Source organism: Ambystoma mexicanum, chromosome 4p (genome assembly GCF_040938575.1).
Source record: "Ambystoma mexicanum isolate Mex_15411 chromosome 4p, UKY_AmexF1_1, whole genome shotgun sequence".
Classification (NCBI taxonomy): domain Eukaryota; kingdom Metazoa; phylum Chordata; class Amphibia; order Caudata; family Ambystomatidae; genus Ambystoma; species Ambystoma mexicanum.
In genome coordinates, this window is record NC_090927.1 from 738736575 (window position 1) to 738758538 (window position 21964).

Below are 21964 nucleotides of genomic sequence, written 5' to 3' on the forward strand. Positions count from 1 at the left end.
AAAGATGGTTCCTGTGAGGGTGAGATAAACCCCATAGACATTAAACCCAAAAAATAGCCTAGAACACACATTGCAAATATGCCTAAGAGTGGGGAAAAAGGGTCACACTCTTAGAAGGAGAAAAAAACAAACCCTTCAAATCCAGCAAAGCTGCTGGGGGACTCTATAAGTAAAGGAAATTAGCCATAGAATGAGAATTCTCCCTAACAGTCTTTTCAACTGAAGTTGAGATTATATTTGTAGTCACAGGAGCCAGAAATGTCAAAATTGTTGATGTCGATGGCTTCGACAAATGTGTCGATGGCTTCAACGATTGTGTTGATGGCTTCAACAGTTGTGTCAATGGTTTTGACGCATGCGGCGTCGAAGGAGGTCGACATTGGAGGCGAAGATGGCTTCTCCACCGTTATCGGCGCAGATGGCGTCAGTGACACACTTTTCGGTCCTGTCATAATCAAGTCCTTCAGTTTAGTCTTTGAGGAGACTTTTTCTCGACTCGAGGGATGGGATTGCTCTCGAGGAGACTTGGCCATCGGGTCCGAAGAAGCATGTCTCTTGTGCTTCCGAGGTCTTATGACCGGAGCATCGCCTTTAGGTGTAGTCAAAGGGGGCAAAGCCGCGTTCTCGAAAACCCTTAACATTCGGAGTCTGAACTCTTCCCATTGGGCCCGTGAACTAGATTTGGTGGGGCAAACGACCCGTTCTGGTGAACTAGAGGACGAGGAAGATGGCGATCTATGGCGCCGTTTCTTTCCATGTCGATTAATGGTGTGAACCACTTCTTGAACCCGAACGTTTGGACCTTTTTCGATGAGGAGAAACTTTCCTCGACCTGTTTAGGTCTTTTGTTTAGATGGAGTAGAGGGGGATTTTTGGGCCTTACCTGCCGCAAGCTTCCCTCTACGCTCTCTCATGGTTTTGGCTGTCATAGATAGGCAGTCCTCGCACTCCGAAGATGGATGAGTTGACCTCAGACACCACAGGCAGATCCTTTGAGGGTCCGTCATGGACATCTTTGCTCGCAGTCACATAATTTTTTGAAGTCAGATCGAGGAGTTTACGACCCCGAAGACGAAGCCATTTTGCGTCGAAACTCGAGATATTGAAGATATTTCAAAGAAGATTCAAAGATATTCCTGTCAGGAATGAGGCCCACCGCGTCCGAAGCTGTAAGCGCGAAAAAACAGAACTGAGGCCAACGGGCGCTGCCTGTGCTACATATACCTGTGGTGACGTTGACGTCGAGACGGAGGCCTCCAAGGGACATCGACTCGACAGGCATCGAGGCACAGTACCCCCAAAGCAGCAAAGCTGGATATTGGCAATATCAAAGATAAGGAATATGTGGGAGGACACAATCCATTTGAAAATAACATATTTCATTAAGTATGCATAATGTCACATAATAAAAACACATTCATGTTGCTCCATGTTGTTTTCAATGACAGCTCTTGTATCAGTGACCTCTCCCGTGTATATCTTGATCCATGCTCTTACTCCACATCATCTCTACTTTGAATCTCCCTCTCGTGATGTTTTATCAATAAGGAGTGCCCCTGTGGAGTTAGCCATTAACAGTACTTGGTGATTCATTGTATGAATGTTCCAATTTGTACCAGATATCTTCTTTCTAGTATCACTGGTCATGAATAACCTAACTTCTAGTTCACATTGGATATAATGGAACTACTCACCCACTGGTTTTCTTGGTTCCTTCTATCGGTTATATTATTGCTCCAAACAGTAATAACCGGTATAATTCCCTTGCTCCAGCAAAATATGCGTATTTATCTGGCTGTTTTGTTTGAACTACATCTCCATTAATATATTCCTCATGCTGTACATATCCGAAAGAATTACCTATCAGTATTCTATTCGCCTTGTAATCCCATAGCTACCCATTTCAAAAATGTTCTGTGTTGAATGTATCCATTTATTTCCCACAAATTGAATTGTATGTCTAAAAATCACACCCCAGTAAGGCCCCCATTCTTCTTATGGGGGTTCCTATTGATTAGCTGTGTTTTATTCTGTTTTGGACCTACAACCATTAGATAGTTCACATTAAGTTCACATTAAGTCTATATTTGAAATAAAAAACAAAATCCCCCATCAAAAACCTACCTTCTCTCTCCAGAAAGTAACGCAATGCATCCTGCGTGCAAGTGTTCAGCCGCGGATGATGTCTTCTTGTTGGGGTGACTCCTAGAGACCAGGAGCCGGCGATTTCCATCTAAATAGATTATGTTCGCCAAACTTCCCACAAATGCAGCTACAGACCAACCACAACAAATCACCACTACCAATAGACCTACACCAAAATACAGCCACCCCACCTCACACGATCCCTCTACACAACACCTCATTAAAATATACCCCCCATAAAGCCAGCAGTGCCCAAAAACAACTCCGCCGCCCCAACTATAATCATCATCTTCTCAGTCTTGCTCTGCATCTGAAAAGAACAATTAATAACCTCAATCATAAATAACAAAAACCTCTAATTCATCAACACCAATAAGTCACCCACCAGCAGTGGCTGCACACCACCATCCACAGGAACAACCGAAGGGGGCAAGAGCCCATCCCCAGTTAGACAAACCTTCTCAACCCGATACACACCAGCAGCTGGTAACCGTGCAACAGCCTCGGCATAAGACAAATTGTGACACACTCCCTCGGACTGCACTCGAACCTCACAGACATACACAGGACACCTCTTAAACATAACACAGTGATCCCCACTCACTTAAACAATCCTTGACATCATGGCAAATGCCACACTTCGCACAACACTGCTCCCCTCTACAGACACCGGCCACATGGCCAAACTTCTGACACCGAAAACAACGAAAAGGAGGGGGACATATGTTGCCACCTGGAACTTCTCAAATCCAATCAACAAAAACAGGGGAACCTCCACAGACTGAAACGACAGCAAGACAGTAGTCGAAACTCCTACCCCATCCTCCTTCCTAGGACCCAACCTACGCACCCCAACCACACAAACACCCTTAAGTTCGGACATCAAAAAACACAAATCGGTACTAGTCAGAACACGATAGACCACCCCCTTACCACTAGCCACACGAACATGCGGTACAAAACACACCACCGGAATCCCCACCATCTTACGCAAACGCAACAATCTCCTGTTGCTCAAAAGACACACAGCAAACCAAAAGCTTACCTCCACCCACGTTACGTATAGACCGAGGTGAATGACCCCACTCCTCCACTGAAATCCCGACCCTCCACCGTACTAGCCACAAGAACCACAAAAGCCCTCTCCTCCAGCGCACCGGACCCCTTACTCGGCACACAAGACCCAACACCAGACACTGCACCACCACCTGCACTCCCACCACCTCAGGACAGAGAGGCTCTGCCTCCTCCTGCTCCAACACAGAGAACCTTGAAGACAGTGACACCATTGACAACCCCCACCCGATCCACAGGCGACCAGCTCCTAGACACACCCCATGACTTACCCCTCTTCCTAGCAGGAACCGATTGCCACTCGGATCCAGAATCACTAGAACCAGAGTCTTCCATCAACAAAAACAAGAATCCAAGCCGACCTGTGCTGCGCCCTTCAAACTCCACTCACATGCCCCATCTAAACCTGCCACTCGCCTAGTCAGACCACCCATCAAAAATCACACATACTCCAGCGCGTCGGTCCCTGCCACAACACAGGCATCCCTCCAGGACTCTCTTCCGCACTTCCTGACTACCCCAGCCCAGCGCTCACCACTGCCTTGCAGAATTCTATGGTCAAGTTCCCATTCCCCACATCAGAGAGCAAACATGCTACATGTACCGCAGATGCCATTTTGATTTAAATGTATACATGTAAACAAATAACGTCACACGTTGTGCGTGTGACATCAGAACGTTATCACAGCCATATTTTGGGATCACTTCGCGCCACAATCGTAATTTGCTCGTCTAACTGGCATAGTTCAACTGTATTCATAATAAGTTGATTTCTCCCCTTACCTGAATAGGACTTAAGCTACCTGTAGTTGAGTATGGATCTGTGTTAACAGCAAAAAGCCCCATTATTTACATTGTGATTAAGCCTACTATGACACTAATCTTACTTCTTCTGACGTTATTGAGCCTGACTCAAATCTCTGGCCTCCGGACTGTATGGTGGACTTGTGCCCCACAATGGGTCCAGAGGAAGGGTTCGACCCTTGAAGAACCTTCAGAAATACAATGGGGTGGGTCAAATCCTTCCAGAAATGCTTGGGCTTTCCTCGGGGCATAGGTAGAGAAGCTCGAGCCGCCCCACCGATTTGGTCTATATGTTTACTGGTATGTAGAATGCAGATGGGGGTGTAGAATCACTGATATAAAGCATGATGCAAGAGAGGCCAGGGAGTACAATGAGACAAACCTCACAACATGTTACAATGATACTACGTGAATATGACAAACGAAAAGCTTAATACAAACATAATATTAAAATAAATGCACCTTCATTTTCCTCTCTCGAACATTCAGTATGTTTTCCGCTAGCACATGTTTCTGTTCCAGAGATTCCAATCCAGTGAGGTGCTTGGCAACAGCACGTGCATTACGCTTGTACAAAGAACCATCTGTCTTGTAGAAATCTTCCTTTGTGGTTTTCCCTCTTCTCACAATGACGTTCCCTTGCTCTTTGCAACTCTGAAGGTATTCCTTTAATTTTCGCATCTCGTAGTTGTGCCGAGAAATGAGAGCAGCAATTTTATTTTTAGTGTCTTCAAACTTATTTAGGGTTTTCTCCTGCCTAATTTGCAACTTTTGGAGCAAGTGGTTTTCTTTTTGCAGATCCTCTAGTTTAGCTTGCAGCTCGTTCAGTTTGCTTCGCAGTGCACTCATGCTCAGCAGCTTAGCCGATAAGCTCTTGCTTCCACTAAGGTTTGATGATTTTGGTGGTGGCCTCTGCCTAAAGCTTTGGTAGGATGATTGCTGGCATGCATTTCTTCTGTTAGATGGAAATTGTGGGCTGCATCTTCCATATGCTACAAAATACAAATATATTGCCTGAGGAACTTTTTAACAATTGGTATTACAAACAAGAATATTATGACCCACCTAACATCTCAAATAATGTAATTTCCCTTAAAGTATATGTTTGTCTACTAATTTCAAACTAAACGAGGATTGACATAGCCAATATGCCTAGCTTTTTTTTTAGCAAATTTGTTGTGTAATGTATTGGTATAAAGTGGAGGCATAATTTGGCCATTTGCTCCCACCACAAGCCAGGTAGTGCCATCAAATGGCCAAATACTCCCAACATACTATGTGATTGCATCATTTGTCTGCATTCTGTCAAATGTGACCCAACAGTGACACTGGCAAGTAAGATATGAAACAAGAGTTTTATTTACACAATGTGTTAGGTTTGTATGTGCCAAACCCCTATCGAAATCCTGAGAACATTTTTACAACAAAGTAGGGAGAGCTCAATGGGAAAATATGCCAGAATGGGATTAACGAACAGGGTGCTCATGGTCCTGTGAGAGACCTGAATGTGTCTCCCCGACTAGTCCCCGGGGATCTGTCATCCAGGTGGCCAGGACACGGCCATCACTATTGGATCCAGTTCCGGGGGGTGGACCAGTGCGAGAGGATCACCTGGCTGGGGGGTCCTCGGGGAGTGGAAGTGGGACACCGTCGAGTGAGACACGGTATTCAACTTCTCATAACACCTTTTCTCCATCCTACCACGTAGGATACTCAGAATCTCTATCCCTGCTCCTTTCCACACACAAACCCTTTCTCACAACACGAAAGAGAACAGACTAACCCCAGAGTCATTTACCTGACATGTCCCAACAGAAGTGTCATGCAAAGTCAGGCAATTGACCAGTATCACACACACTTGACAGTCCTTTCGCATCCCTACAGGGATAAAAGGTGGAGCACGAGAGCACACTACGAGCAAGGCAAACGGCGCGACAAGACGGCTATACCAGGGCGGCAGTTCAATAGGAGGAGAAAGGCGACGAGAACAGAAGGGGCGACAAGGAGAGAAGCGACCTTGCCCTTTCCGACCCAGACCAGCGAAGTCTCAGTGGAAGGAATCATAAGACCGCGAACAATAGCCAGAAACTGTAAATATTCCTTTAACTAAGAAAATTCCATTAACTGATACGAGGAGGAGAACCTGTGGAGGAGAAGAGAAGCCATGGGAGACAGAGAGAAAGGAATACAAAGCTACTCCGGGGAAGCCCCACAGCCATGTAGCATATGAAAGGGTAGGGGCCTGGAGACAAGAGAAGAAAGCATGCAAGTTATGAAGTGGCTGGCAGGCTGACACTGAGCAGAGGCTGGATACTCTGCACCTTGAACTGGAGAAAAAACAGGAATCAGATGGAGACGCGCAGCATCTCATAATGACAAGAAGTAGAGAACTTAAGTCGGACGCACTGCTTCCTAACAGCTGCGAATCAAATGAGACGGAGCTTGGTTGCGTGAGCACAAGAAGCATGTGGTGGACCAGGGGTCCTGTAAACACTGACAAAACCACTTTACCAATACGGGACAAGCCGGTAACTGAAAGACCAGAGTGCCTGCAACTACGGTGACAGAGAGAGAGAGACGTAAAGGAACCAGCAGGAGCCAACCTGACAAACCGAAGAGACGACCAGGAGAGAATCGAAAACCCAGTTACGTTATCCCTACCAGCCAAAGGTACCAGGGAAGACGGAAGACCCGAGAGGAGGACTAAGAATCGTTATTGGAATGCTCATACTCGTCCCAGTACAGATAAAGAGATTATAATATCAAAATCCAGGGAAGCAGACAAGTATCATTATTGAAAGGCTCATACTCGCCCCAGTATAGGAAAAGGGACTAAAATATTAGACACCAGTGAAACAGATAAGAATCCTTATGGGAATACCCATACTCGTCTCAGTGAAGAAGAAAAGTATATTACATTAAGTGAAGGAGAATCCTTATTGGAGTGATCATGCTCTTCCCAGTGCTGATAAAGAGACTACAATATTAAGACCCAGTGAAGCAAATAAGACTCGTTATTGAAGTGCATATACTCACCCCATTGAAGGAGAAGAGTATATCATTACTGGAAGGCTCATACTCGTCCCACTAAAGGAGAAGAACATATTAAATTGATATCTAGACAAGTGAATGAGAATCATTACTGGAATACTCATCATTGATAATAAAAATAGTAAGGAAAACAGGAAAGGAACCGAAGTCTATAACCAAAGAAAAGAGAGGAAAGCCCAAGAAAGTACTGAATGATCTGTGTGAATTGATAAAAGCAGTCTCCAGAGACTATATGAAGTTGACCTATTGAGCTGAGGTTCGCATGAAGCTAATACACCAGGAGAAAGGAGTCAGTGGGCCTCATTACAAGTAGGGCGGTAAGGGTTAACGGTCACCGGTAACGAGACCGGTGCCGTTAAACCCTTACCGCCCTACTACGAGTTCCATTTGCAGGTCCTTCCTTAACACCTGCTTTTAGCAGGCCTTAAGGACAGGACCCGCAAAGGGACTTTAGAGCTAAAAACAGTGCCGTAATTTACGGTACCGTTATTAGCGCCTTCCCATTCCCATTGAGCCCCATGAGGGCTCAAATGGGAATGGGGAAGGGCCCTGATGAATGGGGAATTACCGGTCCCGCCAACCTTGGAATGGACCGGTAATTGCTCCATTCACCAGGGCGGAATCGGAACGAGTTTGGAGGCAGCCATGCCGCAAATAGCAGCATGGTTACCTCCAAACTCGGAATGAGGCCCATTATCTTTTCCTTCGTTGTTAGGTTAGTGATAGGGTCAGATAGGTTTAGTTTGGACGGCAGACGGATTCCTTTTTGAGACTTTCACTGATGACTGATGAGAACCATAGTTAGTTTTGTTAGGTAGGGATGCCTTACAGTAGGGATAGATACGCCTTTACTGTTTTCTTTAATAAAGAAACTTGTGAAATGAATCAACGGAGTCTGCATCCTTCTTCTGAACTGTCACACCACTCATGTCAACAATATCCTCTTTCCATGATTACTCTGCAATCCAGGCTTCTTTACTGTTAAGGTTATAGTTCTTTCCTGGGTCTGTGGTCCAGTCTAGTTGCTCTGCTGGGTTATGGCTCAGCCCAATTGTTTCCTCTATTTCAACTCCTGTAGTACACCCCCAATTTCCCTGCAGTCCTTTCACCACCATTAAAAGCAGTATATCGGGGTGGGTAGAAGGAAAAGTAGTGGGTGTAGACATTTAAGGGTAGTGGTGGTGGAGGAAGAGGGGTATAAAGGGCTGCCCCATACAAAACGCAGAGGTAAAATGTGACGAAAAGGCTGGCACAAGGAAATGTCACAGGTCTACTCCAGTAGAGATTCTTTCCCGAGTTACTGGTCATATCAAATTTCCATTCTGGGTCTCAGAACTGGGCCAGTTTATTTCCTGGTTTACTACCTTAGCCTTGGTTCTTTCGGGTCTGTGCTCCAGTCAGGCTTATTTGGTTAGTTAATTCCAGTCCATGCTTCTTTCCTGCTACCCCTGTTGGCTTAAGAGATTTCAGTAGCCATTCTCACTGTTAGAAAATATGACTACACCTGGAGTAACCATCTCTCTCTAACAGGAATAATTTCTGTCCCTTTTGCTGGTGGGTATTTCGAGGCTGATATTCTCACCCTCAGACTCTGTTGTAGTCGGTTTACTTGGGTGGCATAGTCTGTTCCAATTTTAAATTGTATGACTTACTGGGAGGTGGGCAAATGTTAGATATCCACATGTGGCTTCTCCTGTGGTTAGTAAGGTAGCTTGGGTTTCTCTCTTACTTTACACTTCTGTGTCCGTAAAAAACGTCTCCTGCCCTTTGTTAACTGTTTGCACAAGGACCTTTTAGTAGCACAGTCCTGCTTGGTCTATATTATGAAATCCCAACGATTTGGGGTTTTCAGTCTCACAGAATAGGATTCTATGGGAGCTGTAGTTTAACATTCTCCCATTCCATCTTGCTGGTCCTTCAGATTGGGAAATGGCCAGAAGATTGGAAAATGGCCAGAAAATTGGGAAACGGCCAGAAAATTGATCAGGTGGTTTGTTGCCTGACAAGGACAGGCTGCCCAGGTGAAAGAGGAATCAAATGTGTCTTGCACATAATGTATCTTTGAACTAACCGGGTGTGTATATATAGGGGGTACTGAAGAGCAAGGAGGGTCTGTAGGAGTCCCACTTGCTGCCTCCAAGGTGGTGTCATTCATGGGCACTTGTCAGTAGTATGGTGAGATACCTATCAAGCATTTCAGTTGACAGATGGCCCGCCCCTTTTCCACACCCCCAAACTCCTTATAAATTTAATTGAACCCCAATAAATGTAAAGACCCCAAATCTTTTTTTAAACACGATAAGAACCGAGCTGTAGTGTACATATCATGATAGAGATGTATCTGACCGCCTCTACATTTAATTATTTAATTGACCCCCCCGCCCCAAAAAATGGTGTATACATTTTATATGAATTTGATATAAATTTGATAAGAATTCCAATGAGGTTCACATAAATAGGTATATGTCTATGGGCAGCTCTAAGGCTTTGATACTATTCGGGTTGTGGGTCATACAATGCAGATATATAGCTGTTATTGTAGGCCTTTAAACACATGCACTCTTCAGACTTCTCTAGGCTAGCCATCGTGGTGTCAAGGAAACTGTAATTAGGAACAGCTAGTTATGCAGCCTCATCACGAGTTGGGCGGTAATGCCGGCGCTATTATCGCCGGCGCTTTTAGCCCTACCACCAAACCCCCCGGCGCTATTAGCGCCGGATCACAGGTTTGGCAGAACGGTTAGTGCCCATTCCCCATTGGGCCCATTCGGGAATTCCTCATTCCCCATTGGGCCCAATGGGGAAAATTTGCGCTATTACCGCCGGCGGATTTCCCACCGGCAGTAATAGCCCCGAAAATCAGCAAATTTGCCGTGGATTTCCCCCCAGCTCAGTGCTGGGGGGAAATCCGCCAAGGCCATGATCTGGCGGACCCTTAAATGCGGCGGTAATAGCGCTACCGCCGCATTTAAGGGTTACCGCCAGACACGTGATGAGGCCCATGATGAGGACAAAACAGCCCCCGGCAACTCCTGTGATCCCGATGATAGTTATTTACCTGATAACCTTAGGAGAATTCACAACAGTCTTGATGCAATGGAAGACTCTCAGGATTTGATGGCGGACCGTGAAGATTGGGATCTCAGTGAGAACATGGCTACAGTTTCTGTGAGCAGTCAGCCACCTCTCATCGCAGACTGTCATGGAGTGCTCTGTTGGAGCTGCCATTCAAAACACTGAAGAGAGTGCAGTGTAATGTCTGGCTAATTTAGAAATGGCTACCCGTGTTGATGCTGTGGTTCTCGAGCAGCCCCTCGGCATATAGCCTCTGCTATCATGTTCATGCGAAATGGAGTCTGAAGACAACGGATACAAATCTATTGATATGCAGAATGATGGAGTTGAGGTGACGGAGAGCGACCCTGACCCCCTGAACATTTGGGGAATGCAGAAGGACATGGAGCAGCAATATCAGACATCACGTCAACTGGTGGGTATATTTTTAAAGCAACCGTTTAGATCTTCTAGGGGGTGTGACACCTGACTTGGTGTTAAGACTATGCATTTCAGTTTTTGTCTATAGCATCGAACTGTAAAAAAGAATAGCAGTGAGGAAAGCCAAGCTGTAGCACACACACTGTCAATGTTTGTGTTTGCTGTTCAAATCAAATTGAAAATCCGGGGAATCGAAATAATGTCCTAAGTAAGCAACGTATCTTGCTAATGGAGGCCGATAGTGTTAAAGACGATGCAGGCACAGCAGTTGTGACATGGGTTGATATCCTAGCCATTCAGGACTTCACATCTCTAGTGGTGAACACGTGTTTAAAACAACACTTTCAAAAATGGTGCACCGGGCATAAAATGTATGATGATCCGCAGCAGGAGGCTTGTGAATGTTTGCAAATATCCTATACAGATAAATCATTACGTAAAATATGTTAGATGATGGGCCCAAAACGTCTTGTAAAAATAATGTGCCTAATACAGCTGCCAAGCCATCTAATGGTTGGGAAAGGGGTGGAACAATGTTCGTCTAAAACACTGTGGGCTATACAAGTGGTGTCTAACCACCTCTTGAAAATGAAGCAGTTTAGATGGGGGTGTCCACTTTGTGTTAGAAGCAGAATTGAGAAAACGGTTTGTAGGTGGGGTGATACAGTATATCTAATCCAGTACAGCAGAGAAATGTGTATGATGCCCTGTAAACTGATCTATGAAGATTGAGAATGTAAATAATTTACATGTATTTATGCTCATTTGCAGGAAATAAAAAATGGACACCGGTTGGAAACAAACATAGGACCCGATTCATGGAATAATTAGCACGGAAAATCAGGTACTTGGGTGTGAAATAGCACGAAAGCGCCCGTTTGTCGATTCATGGAACACAAAGCGCGGGGCTTACCAGGCACTTGCAAGGAATCAGTGCCGGTCCAACACGTAACTGTGACTCCACTAACACCTTGCGTGAGCCTCCTAGCAAAGGGGCACTCGGGTCTGTGCAGTCACCTAAAAAGGGGGCGGAACTTGTGTAATGGGGAACAACAAGCTAAAATGTGGGTGATACGAGGGAAGTCCCACAGTAAAATCCTTGCAGCGCCCATACTGGCGCTAAAAACCTGTATTCATGGAATTAACCAGGGCTTGATCCTGAAACACGTACGCCACGTGATAGCTGGCGTAAACGTCAACACGCACTAAAACAAATGCATAAAAAGCCAGCAACCAACACACACGCGTATACAGCTACAATGAATGTACCATTACTCGCAGCAGTGATCGAGGGACACTTGCAGGAGGAGGAGGATGGCCAAGGCCCGGATTTTTCTACCCAGAACCAGCCTTTTTGGGATGCCTGATGAGCAGGTCTATGGCAGGTATAGGTTTCCACCTCATATCATATTAGACCTGGTCATGGAGTAGGAAGATGACCTTATATAACCCACCCTGTGCTCCAAAGCAGTAGGCCCTTCACAGCCCACGCAGTTACGCTGCCTACACCAAGTGTTGGCAATAATGACTGCACGCCCCTCAGTCCGCAGGCATATCTACATGCACAGAACACCTGCAGAAAGGCAGTCCGTGGTCCAGGACTGTGGTCCAGGACTTTTATGGGGTGGGGCACTTCCCTAAAATGCTTAGTGCCATCGATTGCACCCATGTGGCTCTATGTCCACCTAGGGCTACAGAGCACATATATCGCTATCGCAAGCACTGGCATTCCATCTACGTGCAGGTTGTATGTGATGCCAAGGGCATCATTACTTCTGTATATGCGAACTATCCAGGGTCCACCCATGACAGTTTCATATTCAGAATGTCAACCCTACACTGGCCCTGGAAGCTGGGAGGCATGGCAACACATGGCTCATTGGTGAGTATAAATGCCCCTGCACATGCATGCATGTCACACACAGACAAATACACACCAGTGACAAACATTTTCACCTCTACAGGGGACAGTGCCTACCTTCTGATCATCTACATGTGGACGCCAATACAGAACCCTGCCACACCGCCCCAGGAAAGATACAACACAGCCCATATTGCAACTCAGGCCATAGTGGAGCACACATTAGGAGTGCTCAAGTCAGGTTTCCGCTCCCGAGACCACGGCGGTGGCAAGTTACTATATGCACTACCATTAGTGTGCAGGATCATTGCGGCAGCATGTGCCCTGCACAATGTTGCAACACAGTGTGGCGTACCGGTGGACACGGTGGTGCCCCCACATCCACAGGCACGCTTGCGTATGGCTGGCCAAAGGGCACGTGGAGAGGCTATCCGTACCCAGCTTGTGGCTACTTTTTTCACCTAAATCCCATCCCCTGCGGAGTGCACACGACCATGCCACATTTCATGTGCCATTTAATGATGACAATGAGGCAATTAACAGTGCCCACAAAACCACTCTGAGAATGTGCCCCTGGAAGTGCTAAATTGTGTGTATCCCATACAACTTAAAATACATTCCTCCCTTGACACCACTACCAATTTGCAAAACCCTGTAGTAACTCACCTCTGTGTTACTCAAGCCATCCCATATGTCATGTAAAATTAACATCATGCTGTGTCACGGTATGGCACATCATGTTATGTTATGTTACTTTGCATTTATATAGCGCCTTATGTCCCATTTGTATGGTCTGAAGGCGCTGGTAGGTTGAACGCCTTTGGGAACCGAAGTTCAAGTCAGTAGAGAGAGTTGAGCGAGTCAAAGGTGCGTGTGAGCACGGATATGTGTGCAGCTGGTGTGGCATTCTTGTAATAGCTGCTTCTTAGTGGTAGGTGTGGTGGTTGAGAGGTCATGAGTATGTGTTCGTTCTGGCAAGATTTATCCAGACCGATTGTGGCTGTGTTAGGCCTGAGGAGAACGCCTGGCTGAGGTGTGCGTAACCAGCAGTGTTTAGTTAGAGTGATGGGGAGTATGAGGCAGATGTTGGTATGAGAACAGCTATACCGTATGGTGTCATAGTATCTCTGTGTTCTAGTTGAATGGTGGTGTAAAGAAGAGAGTAAGCATGGTGATGTGATATGATGGGTTACATGCTCTTTCAAACGTTCCATGCATTCCAAGCCATTACGTGTAAGTCACGTAATTCTATGCTCTCCAGTCCGCTCCATGCACACCAGTCCGCTCCACGCACTCCAGTCCGCTCCACGCGCTTTATTCCGTTCCACGCGCTTCATTCCGTTTCACGCGCTTCATTCCGTTCCATGCATTCAAATCTGTTCCATGTACTCCCATCCGTTCCGTGTATTTCTACGTTGTTTAATGCACTCCATTCACGTATTTCATCCATACCACCCACCTACTTCCCGTACCATTGACATATTATACCAGTACCTTCCACATACTTCATCGGTTCCATCCACATATTTCACCCGTTCCATCCACATACGTCACCCGTTCCATCCACATACGTCACCCGTTCCATCCACATACGTCACCCGTTCCATCCACATACTTCATCCATTCCATCTACATACGTCACCCGTTTCATCCACATACGTCACTTGTTCCATACACATATGTCACCCGTTCCATCAGCATGTAAAAGGATCCACCAAAATGACTGATGCACAAGGCAAGTTTCTGAAATAGCTCTAGGCTGTATGGAACAAGGGGTGAACATTAACACTTGTACAGAGCCCTAAAATCACTGTAACCATAATAGTCATTCATGTCTGCCTCTGTACATGCCGCACAATCAACAGTGGTGTCAACAGTGATTACGTTTCATGGAGAAGTGTCAGTTTTATCAACTGCCTGAATGTGCCACCATGCAGGGACCGAGGACAGGATCAAACAGACAGACACCGTACCTCATCAATCAGAAGGAGCAAGTGCACAGATGTTAAGAGGGGTGTTTCAAGTGCAACCAGTCAGTGGATGCTCGGGTAAGTGCAGAGAGATGCAACTATCTCGGGTCATTCCCCAAGTGCAGTGATGATGACACTAGTTCGGGTCACGGAGGCAACTGACCCACAAATTGCTGGGGGTAAGAGGGGTGTGTGAGACCTTGAGGTACATCAAGAAGACAGTCATCAAGCACTAAGGACAAAAGGAATGGAGAGAGTGAGCGATGGATGGATTGCTTAGCAGGGAAGAGGGAGAGAGAAGGAAGAGTAGAAGATGAAACACATGAGTAGTTCATGGAACGTAAGGATATGAGTCCCCAAACAGAGGGCAGCAGGATGGGTATCCCAGAGGTTCATCCCCTGCAAAAAATGTACATCAACAACTGGCTCACCTGAAGAAGGTCGGAGTAAGATGATGAAATGGCTTTTGAGGGACAGCATTGAGGTATTAATATTACCAGATAGGGAGTACGCAGGCCTCACAAATCACAGTGCACAATGCCTAATTCCTATGACTCGACTCTGTCTGCCACGGCTATCCAGTAGAGGACAATCAGTGGCAGACAGATGTGGTCCCTGGCCTGGACGTCAAGCATAATACTTGCGTTCTTGTTCCAAATGAATTACACAGGGTGTGGATTTGTAGCATGGAGTTGGTGCAATAGGCAGTAGCAATAGTATAGCCTGGAGAGTACCAAAGCACGTGTAACATTGCAGCACTGGGTGATTAATGCCACCCTCGACCAAAAGAGATTGAGCAAAAGGCAAATAAATCCAGAGTGAACACACACAGTGCCCCTCTCCCATGCAAACACCAGCGAAGTGTCAGCAAATGCCATGTACTCACCTGTCCCTAGAACTCACCTTCCTTGCATACGATGCACACCACATCAGGAGACGCTTTATCTAAAAAATGGAATGCAATGAGAGTAACAGCACAAGCTAACGCAAATACATGATCATAATTGATCACAGAAAGGAAGTATGCATAGAAAACAGAGTGCAGGAGCAACACAGGGTCACACAGGGTGAATGGTCATTGATATAGATTTGTACAAGAGTACAGTGTACCACACCAGAGTGTGAGAGAAGGGGTAACACAGAGAGTGAATAACAAGGAAATGACAGATCAAGGAGTCCATGGCCTGGTTACCAGATGTAAGATGACATGCTGCACAGCACAGTCGGTGCACCCATTGAGGTATCCATATATGTAGGTCACACAGTGACAAGAGCTATAATCAAATTACCATAATGTCATGTGAGCCTGCAAAGGACAGATAAGACAACCAACACATGCAGCGAAGATGCCCAACAATGAAGCATAATCAACATGCAAGAGAGTGCAAAAGCTTAGCGAATGTCTGTGTCTGCATGGTGTAAATCCCAAATGACCTTCACCAATACGTTTCCTAATTCGACAAAGGAAGGACAGTGTGTGGTGGAGGGCCTGAGGAGCGTGGAATTGGAATGGTGCTGGGTATCTCACCCGGGACAGCAATCACCACCACATCACAGATAACTGGAACGACATGGGAGAACATATTAAAACAGCCATTGTGCAGTACCATTGCCACAGCACACACGTGCTAGGGAGCAACAAACCTATAATTACTTTCACATGCCATCCTGTGCACCCCCATGCAAACATCCTACATGACTTCACTATGCATGCCTGCACATACACCACAGGACAGGCACACCTCAAGGGCAATCAATACAAAAATGAACAAAGAACACAACCAGGAAAGGGCAAAACCAAATCTGATATGCCGACAACTGGCCAAGGGGGTGAAAAAAAAGGAAAATAATAAAAATGTCCATCTTGGACCAGGGGTGGGGGCAACCCAGGAGGGGGGAGGGGCAGGGTGCACGTCAACTCCCACATTGGTGAATGTTGAAAAAACAATTCCTTCCATGGGCTCATGGACCGCATGGCTATCTCGGATTGGGAGGCCTTTCGCTGCTGTGGCCACCTTCCTGTGTAGAATCCGAAGGTGGTAGTGGTAAGGGAGGTTCACCACGTATTGTCTCGGGAGGATAGCTCAGGGGCAATGTGCTCGCCTTGGAAGCAAGCAGGTTCGATCTCCGGGTCCAAGCTTAGAAACCTCTGGTTATTAAGCGCGTTATAAATAATCTATCATATCATATCATAGCCCTGGCCTGGCATGGTCCTCAGTGGCAGCGGCCAGGCGGGACTCAGCTGCAACATGAAGCCTCAGAGGTCCTCATGCAACACCTCACGGGATGCACAGATTTCCTCCAAGAAGGTCTGCCTCAATAGTTGCATCTCCAGTTGGTACTGTGTACTGCGGGCTGCCTCTAGCCCTTCCATTGAAGGTCTGATGGCCAGTATCACTTGCCTCAGGGCTTCCCTGTAGGCACAACCCTCTGCAAGCAGGGATGCCTACAGAGACCTCAGATCGGCTCGTCGGCTCCTGCTGTTGGCTTCCATGTGCAGCCTGTGTGAGCGGCATGTGGACCGCAATGCCTGCAGCTGGTGCTCTACCTGTGTTTCTGGGAGGATTATGGAATTGGCCACCCTATCCATGCCCTGAGCCAACATCTCATAGGAAGCACTGTGTGGTTGTGCAACAGTATACATGGACTGCTCCCACACTGTATGCCCAGCCGCCACACGTCCAAGTGTCCCTGACCATGTAAGCACTGCACACATTGCAAACAGACATGTATCTGTGGACGCACATCCTGTCCCATGGCACTGCAAACAGTAGACTAAAACATGCTAATTGTGACTCATCAAGTGGATATGCAACATGCCATTAACGTACATGAGAAAATGTGCACACATAATCACCTCCAAGTCTACTACTGGCACAGGGAGTGCACACAATGTGGAAATGCCCCGAGTGTCTAGTCCCAGGTGTGTGATGTGGAGAGAGTAATGACATGTGCTGGGAGATAGGAAGAGGGGACAGTGACACACAAGAGGGACCGGGTCATGGACCCATGGAGTGTGTGTTGTGTGTGGCAGGCCAACAGGGATGACTCCTGACAAACATTTTACAAGGGGGCAGCTGCCGCTGGGATTTGCACAGTGTAGCAAAATGCTATGTCACTCATGGCACAATGTTACGCCCGCTGCCAGGGTACATGGAAGGTATGGGTAGCATGAAACCACCTACGGACATGTGTGGATGGACTTTCTACTACATGCAGTGCATGATGTGTAGCACATGCTTCAGACAAAAGCACTTGAATGGCATAGTGGAATCACAAACATCATTGATGAAAATACCCAGATGCTACGCTGTGTTGGCATGTCGGAAATGTCTTTTGTCTGCAGTACACTAAGCACGAGTCAGTACACCATGACACGGTTCACCCATGGCGTCATACAAATGCTGTCAGAAGTGCTATACCATCATACTAATTTATTTAATCTACATACACATATTCAGGATGCACACGCTTCATCACTCACCCGACGTTTCCTTGTGATCTGGCAGGCATCCCACGCCTTGCACCTGATCTACATGAATCAACTTGCTCATGGCCTCTTCATGTGGTGTGAGCTCCTGCTCATGTGGTGACCCCCCTCCAGTCACCAGAGCAGAGGCGAGGTTGGCACTCAGCTTGTGGTTGGTTCGACGGTGGAGGTCATTCCACCGCTTCATGACCTCACAAGCAGTGCGCCTCTCACCCCCCAAGGTCGTTGATGCCATCCGTGACTCCATGCCAGAGGACCATACGCTCAGCAGGCGTATGTGTGCTCCCTTGCAGCGTGCACTTGTCACGTGATGTTTGCGCACGCAGTCCACGAGGAACTGGATTTCTTCATCACTGAAGCTCCTCTTCCTCAACGTGGTGGTGTCCTCTGCCGTGCATAGGAATTGAACCTTTCCCTGTTCTGCACGCTTTTGCTTCTTGGCATGTGGTGCAGACCCTCTGTGGCTGGGACCACTCGGGGCAGTAGGGGCTGGACCACTAGTGGCCTGGGCCTTGCCATCACTCACTGATGCTGGGACAGTAGTTGCCCCTTCAGGTCTCCATACCTGGGTGCTGGGGACAGGTCCTTTAACTGCATGTCCCTTCCCCTTGGAGGCACGGACATCAGCTGCCCCTGCATGTACCTGGGTGGGGAGGTCAACAGCTACTGCCCCCTGACCCTGGGTGCTAGGGACAGCAGCTGACCCAGAAGCTCCCTGACCCTGGGTGCTGGGGACAGGTGTTTTGCACGGACGTCCCTTACCCTTTTGAGGGACAGACAGCAACTGCCCCTGTGTGTCTATGTACCTGGGCTGGGACGACTACAGCTATCACTGCAGATGCCGGACACTGGGTGTTGGGGACAGCAGCTGTATCTGCAGGTGCCGGAGCCTGGGTGCTGGGGACAGCAGATGACCCTGCAGCTCCCTGACCCTGGGTGCTGGGGACAGCAGATGACCCTGCAGCTCCCTGACCCTGGGTGCTGGGGACAGCAGCATCACCTGCAGCTCCCTGAACCTGTTGGGAGTGGGGCACAGCTCTCTCTGCACCTCCCTGACCCCAGCCACCTCTGTCACCTTTCCCTCTTGTGGCTTTCCCACTCATGGTACAGATGGATTTGTACAATGGAAGGCACACCAAGAAATGTTCCTGGGCAATCAGAGTGAGGGGGCAGGGTACGTGATGTAAAACGTACTAGTGTGGTCCAGCAAGGCTCAATATTACCTGTGGTGAAAAAATGAACGGGACGCGTAATGCACAGGCACCCCAAATATAAAAAATACATGGACGTGACCCCTCGGTAGCACCTGTGAAAAGAAAAAGCGTTATGCGATATGCTGTGGAACCCAACAACACAAAAAATGCGTACGCGAAGCCCAGGAAGTTACTGTAATGTTAATAATGGGGGTACGCGATACACAGGGGCACCCAGGGTATGAATAATGCGTACGCAACTCACCGTTAGCCTCAGAAAAAAGAAAAGTACATGTGCATGTGCGCAGAGGCAAATCCTCCACCAAAATAAGAGGTTTGCACTGTCATAGTAGTGAACGAATTGTGTGGCACCCCAAAAATCTCTGAAATGCACTCGTCCGTCCACTCCAATTCACACGTGTGGTTAACCTTTCTCCTACGCACTCCTTTATTCGGAATCTGAATGCCAACGCCCAGGGCATGTCACGTAACTTATGCGATGAGGCCCTTTCCTCTGATTTCAGGTGTCTGCGTTAATTTCGAACGCGCTGAGTAACTGTCACTCTGTTTCCGGCTGCCCATGCGAGAGACACGGAAGACCCACGCTCCTGCCTACAAGCCTTTTTACCTGCCTCCTACTGCTCTGAGCTGCCTACTACGAGCCATCTGCTGCTGCCTGCCCACTGTCTGTGCCTGCTTCCCACCAAAAATTGTGTTTGAGCAGATGCCACACTCATGGATGTGGCCCAGGTGAATACATTCATTTTGGTTTGCAGGATACATGTTCCTGTGGATATTCTGGCTGGTGCCACTACACAGCAGTCAAGGTGCACAACACACAATCGATGGAGAGATGATGTGTCACTATGTCAGGGTACAGCATGCAGATGATGTCCCATCTGGAGGGGGCTGCCTGCAGGGTGGGGTCACAGGTGATGGGGGCTGGTGTGTCCCATCTGGAGGGGGTTTCCTGCAGGGTGGGGTCACGGGTGATGGGGGCTGGGGTGTCCCACCTGGAGGGGGCTGCCTGCAGGTTGGGGTCGGGGGTCATGGGGGCTGGGCTGTTCCATGTGGAGGGGGCTGCCTGCAGGGTGGGGTCATGGGTGATGGGGGCTGGGGTGTCATCTGGAGGGGGCTGCCTGCAGGTTGGGGTCCCAGGTCATGGGGGCTGGGATTTTCCATGTGGAGGGGGCTGCCTGCCACGGATTGTGCTGAGGTGCGGGCGGTGGGAATTGCAAGGTGTTGTCACGCGATTTGGTTGGTGTAGGGGCTGGCTTTGTGTGGGAGGGCACACATTTTCTCTGGGGTGCGCCCGGGGATCGTGGGGTGTTTTCACACAATTACACTGGGGTGTGACTGAGGATTGCGAGGTGGTGTTGTGCGATTTGGCGGGGGAGAGGGGCTGTATGCTGGGCCTGCGATGACGCAGAGGCTTGCCCCGTGTTAGGCATTTCACTTGCTTTTTGGTGTGCGTGGAGGCGTGTTGGGGGCATTACTCGCGCAGCTTGCTGTTACTTGCGCAACGGCTGCTGATGCCTCTGGGAATCCATGAATACGCGTGTCGCTCAAGGATTTCTCTGCGCCACGGCTCACGCAGACTCCTTCTCTGTGCGCGGGCCTTGCGCCTCGCAACCTGCATTGGCTACCCATTACTCACAGCATATCCCTTAAAGCGCTCACCATAACTCACAAAGCCCAGAATAATGCAGCACTGCCTACTTGTCCACGCGCTTTACACAACACACTACTACCAAATCCCTTGCGCTCGGCTCAGGCTCATACTTTTCCCAGTTTCAAGCTGCAGACAGCCAAAGGTTCAAGCTTCCCAGTCCTTGCGGCCAAGCTGTGGAACTCTCTTCCTAATGCTCTCAGAAATGTTCCTGCCTTCCAATCATTCAAAAATAAAACCAAATTGTGGTTGTATGAACAGGATGCTTTGGCCACCTCTCTGTAATCTAGGCAACTGTTAGCATGTTCCTGGCTGCTCACGGCATATACTGTATACTCTGGTCTGTTCTGCTTTCTGCTGCAAATGTTTTATCCTCGCTGTAAATATGTTTATAATGTGTGGTACCTAACACTAACTTGTAACTGCCTTCTAAACATGCGCCCAGATGCCCCCGGGCAAGGTGCGCATTACAAATAAATAAACTAATGTAAACTAAACTGTGAAGCCCACCCCTGGATGTGGACATCAATTAATGTTGGTTTTACTTAAAGAGCATCTAGGCAGTAAGGATGCTTTGTTATCTGCAAACACCACAAAGGTCATACAAACAGGAATGCAACAATGTTCTATGTATCGTGAACGTATGTTCCAACAGATGCCACCCTACAATGATATCTAATGGCAAAATCACTACAAAGGGGGTTTTGACGATTTAAGACCAACTGTGGAACTTTCACTGAAGCTGTTGGTGTACGACATAAAACATTTTCTAGCCGTTAATGGATATTGGCTATTTGATAGCGAACTTTATGAATTTCTATCAGCCACTGACATACTGTGCATGTTTGCTTACCGACGCAGTGAACAGCAGAGTGTGTATGATGCAATTGAACATGCTGCAGAATTTGTAGCCTGCTGTACAAAAGCTAACAACTCCCGATATTCAATGTGAATAAAAAAACTGAATACAAATCTAAAATTGTAAATGTTAATAAAAATATGTCTGTAAAATGTAATTGTATCTTTATGTCCAACAGCTATGGGCTGAAGATGTCACACGTAAAACTGTCCAAAATGTATTACGATGAAGGGGGTGTTGGTAGTTAAGGAGGTGTTGAGGGCTTGTATAGTAAGCTGAGAACGGATGGTGAGAATGTGTCAAGGAGTGCTGTCAAGATGTGGCTTTCAGATCAGGAGTCCTATACGCTACAC

General features: G+C 47.5%; 1 protein-coding gene across 1 annotated transcript in view; it reads right to left on the minus strand.

Annotated features, from left to right (window-relative positions):
* Window positions 1-21964, minus strand: part of LOC138453438 (lebercilin-like) — a 1169225-nt gene that overhangs the window by 754644 nt on the left and 392617 nt on the right. The window contains exon 3 of the mRNA XM_069606292.1: window positions 4486-5015. Within this exon, the coding sequence (XP_069462393.1) occupies window positions 4486-5015 (530 nt within the window). The remainder of the gene's footprint in view (window positions 1-4485; window positions 5016-21964) is intronic.